Raw genomic sequence first — 10,003 nt, 5'->3', positions numbered from 1 at the left:
GAGGCTCATGCGGGGAGGGAGGGAGGCCCCTCACACGTGCACATGGTCACATACATGCACAACAACATAATTAGCTGTATAAATATCACTTGTTTCTACGAACACAAAGAAGTCATTTTTAATTAAGAATAAATTAAGACAATATTTAAATAATGCTCTCCTGAAATGGGACCAATTACAGAATGGTGAGGTTGGAATTCTCAGCTTCTAGTCAAATCATCCATTTTCCACTAGGTGGCAGACCTTGTTAAAAAGTTAAGAAAAAGAATTAAAAAAGGAAAGCAATGAGTCTTCCAAAGGTGACCAATAGGTGTCTCCTTGCCACCACGTATCCCTGAGCTGTTGTCAAAAATACAAATTCAACATCTTCTGCAGTCTTTCTTGTTCACCTAATAGATAAGATCAATGTTTTTCACAAGATACAAAAAGAACATTGAAGAGGTGAAGACATTTTTTTGCTATTGTTTTCACCCCAATTCACGTACACACACACACACACACACACACACACACACACACACACACACACACACACTTTGTGTATATTATAATAAACATAGTATAGCCATCCAAAGGGAAATGAGATTATAAAACCATATCTAGAAATAAATTGTGAATACAGTGATTTGACAAAAACTAAATCTCATTAAAATGCTGTTCCCATGTTAAGCAAGGTTCTCTGTTAGAAGTGATCTTATATATATAATGATCCTGTATAATGGCACTTAATGAACTGAGCCATTAGAACTCACTCAAGATGCACAAGTTAGTGGCTATAAGCCTGGTGAATATGGCACTGGGAACACACAGGAAATAATGGAATTCTTAAACAGCAGAGGGACATCCTGACATCATTTTTTGCTATTGTTTTCACCCCAATTCACATACACACACACACGCACACACACACACACATTCACATTTGACCCTGCTGACACCTCTGAGTAGATACACCTATGTATGATGAGTGAGTATATAAGCAGAATCCCTTGCTTGTTCTTATTATTTCACCTTTTATATTGGGAAACATTTATCTCTTAATCATTCTAAGAGTATGAAACAATTTACAGATAGAGAAATCCAGGTATTAAAAGGAAACATTTATTTCTCTTTTAGTGGTTGGTTTACTTTACCTGATGCTGAGTTAAATTGTGAGTTAGGAATACAGATACAAATGTATTCATATGTACACAAATACAGACACACATGCAAAACCATGAGATGATGTCACATCTTTGTCATTCAAAGTTCAAAGTTATATAAAAACACTTTGCTACCACCTAGTTTAAAATATTAGTAATGCATTATAGTATTCTCCAGATACCACAAGCTAACAATATTCCATGCCTGCATATCATCTAAGAGAGTTAATTCATCCCCACCTATTTCAGGTGATCATGCCACAGACTAAAGCCAGTAAGAGGTGCCATTCATTGTATGGGATAGGGTACAGCATAAGATGGGATACTCTGCCTCTGCCAACCCATGGTTTCTTCTAGTGCTAGACTTACTCCATTTCCTAAACTTAGTAGTCAGTAACTGCACTGTTTTTTTTTTATAACTAATACCTAACTATACACAAATCTCTGTGCAAAGTAAATAAATCTGAGGTGCATTCCCAAATCCCATAAATCTACTTTATTTCCATATTTGGCAAGAATATGTCTTTCATGAAAAAGACTGGGTCCAGGAGAAATCCCACTGGTACAGGGGAGCCTATGGCAAACCTCCCATCAGGTCCCAGACCTTTAACTTAGAAAGTTCTCCACAAATTATCTTTGTCAGCTTCTTCAGAAAACAGAGGAAATAAGAGACTGTCAGATAAGTTACATCTAATAAAATTCATGATTAAGGAATTAGATGACATTGGTCCCACATACCCCACAAAAGATAGGTGGAGTAGGGGCTACACCATGGGGAGGGTTCTTTTTTAAGCAGCTGCTTCTCCCAAGAAACTGCCCCCAGGCAGCACTTTCCCTCTCTTCTCTCCTCCACACTCACTCAACTGCCATGAGCCTAGGAGCTGTATCTATGCCTTCCTGATTTTGTGTCTCACCTGAGCCCACCAGCTTGCCTGGCTGGGCTGCACACACAGCAACATCTCAGAAGAAGAGCCATTTTCTCCCTGTTCTAATAAGCCTGATTATGTCAGCCTGGACTAATTTCTTGCATTAGCAAAACCCATTTGGGTTTGTTTTGCCCAAATGAAACATTTTAAACCTGCTGTGCTTGCCTCAGCATGAGAGTGTTCTAGTCAGTGACCAGAGCCAGCTTCTCCATATGACCCCAGTGGCTTCCAGGACAGGAACCTGCTGCCCTGTCTTAGCAGAGTTTCAGCAGCTGGCCCCTGGGTGGGGGCCTCACTTCTCCTCTATGGTGTTGAGCACAGTGCCCTGACAGCAAACACCTGTGCCGCCTGACTCAGCTGGCAGACCAGACCTCACACAGGTCTTCCTGTGACTAGCTACCACGCAGACCTGTGTAATGACATGCCCCCTACATGATCCTGAGCACTCTCTGCTCATCCCGGAAAGTGCGGTAAAATGTTCTGACTCTGATTTGTGTCATGTGTGATGAGTCCCCTGGACATGCAGTGGGAGACTCAGCTGCTATGCATTTGTGATCTGAAGTCAAGGCTTTTTCCAAGCATAGTGAATTACTGTTAAACTTTCTAAATGAATTTTAAATATACACACTTTAGCAAGTTATCTTGTGCTACAATTACCAATACAAGTAAACACCAAAATGTTCTCTAACACTGCACTACTGTGAATCGACTCTACAGAGTAAAAGGAGGAAGTCAAAGCACTTGGCATTTTGTATTTTCTCAACAATATAGTATCTTAACAAAATGTGCCTTTTGCAGGAAATGGAATGTCAAGGACGAGGACTCCTGTCCCATTAAACCAGGTGCCTAGATCTGGACAAGCCCTCACAACAAGTGGCAAGTCCAGAGAACTTGTTCTGAATTATACTCCAGTTTATAGTCTGTCTCCTACAAATACTGTTTCCTTTAACATAAAGATTCCTCCAGATTTCTTTCTCTGACATTTAAATTGGTGGCTGTTGGAAGGAAAAAGGAGGAATCATTGAAATCAGCTCAGGAAACCTGTGAGCACCCATCTCCCTCCTCCTGCCCCATGCACACTGTCTTGTTTCCTCACCCCAAGATTAAGAAGTTATGCAGTCTGGCAATGAACTTTCCTCTTACAAGTCTTGACTTCCCCACTGTTATTTGCTTTCTCATTTTTTTCCAACACCTGTTACAAACAACAGTAGGGTGGTCTTACTGCCTATTTGTCCTTTCTTTAATTTTTAAGCAAAAAGAAGGGCAAAAAGTCTGGAATGGACAGAGATGCTTGAAGTAACAGTTGAAATTTCACTTTTAATAGGAGCCACCTTAGAGTATTTTCAGATTTAATGCCACATACAAAATCAAAGTATTTTTGCTGGTTACTAAACTGGCTTCTTAAGACTTTAACCAAGCAGTACTCATAACATAACATTCCTTTAAAAACACAGTTCAAGCAACTGGAAGATACTGAGATGAATTTCAATGACTTTATACTGAAGAAGTAGCACGACATAAAAGCACATAAATACTTGAAATGAAATAATTGTCTTTAAAGGTCCATTCACGCGTTTTCCCCCAGAAAAGTACATAGTGACACACGAAAATACAATAACCCTTGTCAAATGTATTTGTGAGAGAATTTCCCGCACCTAATGAGTTTACCTATTGCTCCTCCCCCACCCCACCCCCACTTCGTCCGATAAGCAGGTCTTTCGTGGGCCACAAGGCATTTCTTTCAAGCCCCCATTGCTGGGAGGGTGACATAATTGCTGCCTTTCCACGCAGAAGTGCGCCCCCGGCTGCCCCGAGGCCCTAGACGAGGGCGCGACGGCTGGGAGCTGGGCACGCGCCCTCCGCGCGTGGACTCTGTCCTCAGCTTCCACCGTCCCTTTCCAGCGCCAGCTTGCAGTGAATGCATTGGCCGCTGTACCAGTGAAGCTTCACCAAGCGCCCCTTCCAAGCAGAAGCTGCCCTGTCCGGCGCCGGCGGGCACCGCGGACCCCTCCCGGCCGCCGCCCGGGGCTCTGGGCAGCGCGGGGCTCAGCGCCCCCGCCACTGGCGGGGCTGCGCAAGGATAGTCACCTCTCTTGAAAATGCTTAGGCACTTTTTTCCCCTCTCCACTGAAACCCCGAAGTACAGCCCATTTTGAACCAGAATAATTTAGTCTGACAACAGATTCTTCCTCTGTTCACAGCTGTCCCAGAGGGAGGAGCTGAAATCTGAACCTCTCAGCCGTGATTGGATCCCTCCTGCAAAAGAGAGGAAAAAAACCCTCCCGGCCTGACCCGGCTCAGTTTGCTAGGAGCCGGGGACTCCGCGGCGCCGTCCGAGCCTCCGCACCTGCGCCGCCCGCGCGCCCGCCCGGCGCGGCCCTGCCCGCCGCCCGCCCGCCCGGCCCGGCCCTGCCCGCCGCCCGCCGGCCGCGATGCTTTAGGGCCGCCGCCCGCCCGCCGGACCGTTATCCGCGCCGCCGCCGCCCGCAAGATGCCGCGCTCCTTCCTGGTCAAGAAGCATTTCAACGCCTCCAAAAAGCCAAACTACAGCGAACTGGACACACACACAGGTAAGGAGGAGAAGAAAGGAAGGGAAACGATAGCTATAGCTATCTAGTTCTGAAAAGCTATAAACATATGTTAAACTCGGATTCTGCCCCGAAAGAACTGAAGACTAAGTTGTTGCCTTTTAAACAGTGTCCTAAAACAGCGTCCAGACTTTCTGATCACTTAGGGTAAGTTTTGATTCAAAGTTTTCCAACTCAACTGACAAGGAGCCCTTCATTCAGCCCTTGCAACTTCATTTTATAAAACTTGTACTTACACGCATAATGACCAGGCAGGGTGAGTGACACAGTCTCTAAATGTTGAATTAATTGCTTTTTTCATGTAATACGGCTCCTTTCCTTTAGAAAGCAGCTGGTTTATGCCTATCTTTGTCCTCATAGTCATAAAACCTGCAAATAACCCCTGCATAAAGTGGAAAACTACTTTTCTGCCTCTGGAAGTAACTTAGAAGTAGGTGTACCTCCTCCGCGGGGCCGGCGCGGGGACGCGCCCTGCGCGCTCTCCCATGGCTGAGGCGCCCCGCGTGCTGGTGTAGCTCCTGTCACCGTGTGCTCAGGAGGCTTAGACGTGAGTTGAGTACACGCACCAAGCAACAGCAAGGGAGGATGTGAAACGTATTTCTGATTGATGCCTGTCTTCCCGAATGAGTCTGTCTTCTCCATTATAAAGTCCTGTGTGTGTTGCCAAGCAGCTTCTTAGTATGGTTTTAAAGTTATTTTTTGCCTTAATCTTCTTTCCTTTCCTTTTCTTTCCCCCAGTGATCATTTCCCCATATCTCTATGAGAATTACCCCATGCCTGTCATTCCACAACCAGAGGTCCTCAGCTCGGGAGCATACAGCCCCATTACCGTATGGACTACAGCCGCCCCATTCCACTCCCCACTGCCCAGCGGCCTCTCTCCTCTTTCTGGATACCCCTCATCCTTGGGGCGAGTGAGTCCCCCTCCTCCATCTGACACCTCATCCAAGGACCACAGCGGCTCAGAAAGCCCCATTAGTGACGAAGAGGAAAGACTACAATCCAAGCTTTCAGACCCCCATGCCATTGAAGCTGAAAAGTTTCAGTGCAATTTATGCAATAAAACCTATTCAACTTTTTCTGGGCTGGCCAAACATAAGCAGCTGCACTGTGACGCCCAGTCTAGGAAATCATTCAGCTGTAAATACTGTGACAAGGAGTATGTGAGCCTGGGTGCCCTAAAGATGCACATTCGGACCCACACCTTACCTTGTGTCTGCAAGATCTGTGGCAAGGCGTTTTCCAGACCCTGGTTACTTCAAGGACACATTAGAACTCACACTGGTAAGAGAAAAACGTAGATAGGAATGTTACTCTCTGATAGAATGAAGCTCTGGGATGGCTTTCAGATTTGCATTAGGTAGTGACACTGCTTTTAATGATGGATGATCATTTATATAAAGCTACTTCCTGATGACTCGAAAAGTCACTAGAGCACCAAGTGCTCCCTTTCTTGTTAACAACCTCTGCTCCAGAGACTGCAAACAGCATTTAGACTTTGGAAAGCAGAGCAGATTCAGAAGGTTTGGTCTCAAAGATCAGTTTAGAAAATCAGGAAAGGTGTACTTCAATGTGTGTTCTGGGAAACTACTCCCAGTATAATCAGCAAATACAAATGTTGCTATCTTAATCAATTGATTTGGTAGATAGATAGATGAAGGGCTTTCCTATAGTTTTCTGTTAGTTACATTCTCGCCGTGATATCTCTCACCCCATAGTAAGTAGGAGAGTTGGAACGGAAGTGGCTTTCTGTTGTTTTGGGGTTTTGCTGCTGAATTTCTTATTCCTAGCACAAACTCATCCTACAGGAGGTCAAATCATTTATCCAGACTGAGTCATAATAAAAAAGGAGGGAAATGGGGAAATACGGGGAAATGTAGGGAGGAGCTCAGCATAGCTGCACCTGCTGAAGCAGAAAGCTCTAATAAGTGAAAGTCCTTGAACTACAGGGATTGTTTCTGTGTAAGACAGATTTTTTTAATGTAACACTCAAATTTATCATAAATGGCCAGATATTAAAATAAGTATCTGCTATGGGGAATTTTAATCAGGGTTTTGTTTTTGTTTTTTGCTGTTTCTCATTCTCTTGGCAAAATGTGACTGTTATTCATAAATGTTATCTGACTTTATGTTTCCTCCAAAAACACTGATCATCTTTCTTCCCCTACCCCCCAGGGGAGAAGCCTTTTTCCTGCCCTCACTGCAACAGAGCTTTTGCAGACAGGTCCAATCTGAGGGCTCATCTGCAGACCCACTCTGATGTAAAGAAATACCAGTGCAAAAACTGCTCCAAAACCTTCTCCAGAATGTCACTTCTGCACAAACATGAGGAATCTGGCTGCTGTGTAGCACACTGAGTTACGCAACCAATGTTTACTCGAACAGAATGCATTTCTTCACTCCAACTCCAAATGACAAATAAAAGTCCAAAGGCATTTTCTCTTGTGCTTACTGACCAAATAATATGTACACACACACACACACACACACACACACACACACACACACACACACACACTAAAAGCTGCAAGCACGGAATCCATGTGTTTAAAGTTAATCCTTTCCATGTGAAGTTTAAAATTACTATATATTTACTGACAGTTAGATTGAGAGGATAAAAGGCAAGGAGCATTCTCTTCAAAGATGAAGCGAAAAGCACATTGCATTCTTCTTACGAAGAAAGAATGCAGAGATTTACATTGCTGCCAAATCATTTCAACTGAAAAGAACAGTATTGCTTTGTAATAGAGTTTGTAATAGTATTTCCTATAGGAGAGAATCTGCCAGACACTATCTCAGGTGCCTTCTAGAGTATTCCAAGTTTACTTCATTATGTGTCTGATGTCTGGTTACCATTGTTGGACTACAACTTTTTTGATTACCTGTAAGGCTTTAAACTATATGTTTAAGAGGGAGAACAAAGAGCAAGAACAAAACACAGGAGACTGTATTAAGAGTGTTACTTTTTTCTGTTTTTTTTTTTTGTTGTTGTTGTTGTTTTTGCCAATAACCAATATGTGCCTTGGGGGAGGAGTTAAAGACTAGCTTTGAACATTCCTGGTGCACGCTCCATGTCTTACTTTTGTAAAGAATTTTTAATGATTTTTCTAAGAGTAATTAAAGATGGGAATAGGTGCAAGAAAGGATTCTCAGAAACTCTGTAATGTACTTAAACTATTTTAAATGCATACAACAGATGCAATCCGTACAGCACCCCTTCCAAGTGCCTTTTTAATTAATTGTATAGTTTATGAGTCAGTGTAAATTTGTGTTTATTTTTATATGATTGAATGAGTTTTGTATGAAAGTGAAATGTTGTCTATAGCTAATGCCTATAAACAACCTGAAGACTTGTGAAATCAATGTTTCTTTTATAAAAAACAATTTTCAAGGTCTTTTTTACAATAAACATTTTTGATTCAAAATCTATTGTTTGTATACTATTTTCAGAGACTTCAGTTACTTCACGATTAGTACCAAAAGGCGATACAAATAATTGTTTCTTTTGTTAATAACAGAAAAAGTAAATAGACTTTATTATGAATATCAAGTGTTATTTTATGTGTTATAATAAGTAAACTGCCAATATTTCTTCTTTACTCTTAAGATACTACTGTCTCATTCAGAAAGACATCATGAAGGTAGTTTGTTACTATATCCTTTTAACAAAAATCACACTTTCCAAGTGTTAAAAATAGTCACATTAATAGCCAAGAATACCTGTGAGATGAAATTACAATCACACATTGTAATGAGTGATTACCACATACGTCACTGGAACAGTTTAAGATTTTTAAAGGAAATATTTAATGGGATATAAAAGAAAGAAATAGAAAATCTGTATGAAAAAAGGTCAATCTATATAAAATGGATTTATCGTAAATTACACAAGTTGGAAAATTAAATCATGCAAAGAAAACCCCACATCTAGTGAAATAAAATAAGCAGTAAGTTTGATGGAAACAGAGCTAAATTAATAGAAAGTTAAGGTTTCTCCTTATGGTTTTCTGCACAAGCCCACACCCAAATACAATATACACTTAATAAAACATAACATGACCAGCCACTCCATATCCAACTACATGCTTACCAAATGCATATGTACTAACTCATATGTAAAAATGCTAACCATCATAGGCACTGTGAAAATTACCAAACTGCATTTGAATCCAAATTCCAAACCCATTCACTTATCTCCAGTATGCTCAGAACTTGCAGAATTATTTTTATTTCTAATGTCCCTGTGATACAATTAAAAGCCAGATCTAGTATCTCAAATATATTAGTTACAGGACATTAACAAGTGACCCAAAATACCAATACTATTCCCTTAACGTTTACATATATTCCACTATATGTTACCCTTAAATTTTTTAGCCAACATATAAAACTGGTGTGCATCTGACTGAAAAAAAAGAGACTCTTTGATTTAGTATTATATATATATATATCAGGATATATTAATATTCTACATATATACACACACACATTTTAGACATGTCTCAAAAGTGAATTATTTGGAACACCATTTACAAGTGTAAAATAAATGGCTGATAGCTTGACTGTGGCATTCTAAAGTTATAAAAAGACTATTTTAGTACTATAAAAAGACTACTTTAGTTAGTGTAGAATGATTGCCTAAAAATTTCCAGGTCAGGTAATATGTAGAAATATATTACAAGGGCGAATGTGAGTGAGCCAAGCTTTCTTGTGTGGTGGCCCATTCCCAGAACCACATGTATCCACATTTCCTTCCCTCATAAAAGACCTTCAGATAGATCATTTCTTGGTGTCCAAAACTTAAACAGATATTTTGTAAAAGGAAAAGTCTCTTCATTGGTTTAATTTCTTAGTGAATTAGTGGTAATATTTTGGCAATACATTTCAATTTTTCCTCACCACTTTTAATTTGACTCACAATTAAAATATTTTACTTTCATTAAGCTAACATGAATTTGAATCACAGTACATCAGATAAGATTGTCTATAAATAGAGCTCATCAATTTTTTAGAATGCTTAAACTTTTTACCAAAGTATTTGACTAGATGTCTGCTCTTCTGCAATACATAAGACCTAGGTCAACTGTTGCTTACATTGAAATACTTTTCCAAATTCACCCTTTCTGGGAGCTTTAGATCATGTATAGTGTAGCTCTTATCTCACTACATGGCAATTGTTTGTTGATACCTTTCTTTTTCACAAGACAAAGCATCCTTAAGGCATAAATTCCCAGTACCCAGCATATCGTCTGGAATACAGACATCAACAGATGTTTGTTGAATGAATAAATAGATAAAATAATAGAAATTGGTGAAAAATAGCTTGCAGATCTAAAATAAATTCAAC

At 40.6% G+C, this 10,003-nt stretch overlaps 1 protein-coding gene across 1 annotated transcript; it reads left to right on the top strand.

Moving 5' to 3' along the window:
- Positions 1-3,814: 3,814 nt before the first annotated feature.
- SNAI2 (snail family transcriptional repressor 2) lies at positions 3,815-7,660 on the top strand. Its single transcript, XM_017657153.3, has 3 exons — positions 3,815-4,638; positions 5,395-5,940; positions 6,832-7,660. The coding sequence occupies exons 1-3, from the start codon at positions 4,560-4,562 to the stop codon at positions 7,011-7,013; spliced, it is 807 nt and encodes a 268-aa protein (XP_017512642.1). The 5' UTR covers positions 3,815-4,559; the 3' UTR covers positions 7,014-7,660.
- The last annotated feature ends 2,343 nt before the right edge of the window (positions 7,661-10,003 follow it).

Source organism: Manis javanica, chromosome 2, assembly GCF_040802235.1.
Source record: "Manis javanica isolate MJ-LG chromosome 2, MJ_LKY, whole genome shotgun sequence".
Classification (NCBI taxonomy): domain Eukaryota; kingdom Metazoa; phylum Chordata; class Mammalia; order Pholidota; family Manidae; genus Manis; species Manis javanica.
Note: the sequence above shows the minus strand (reverse complement) of the source record. Positions and strands in the feature narration are given on the sequence as shown.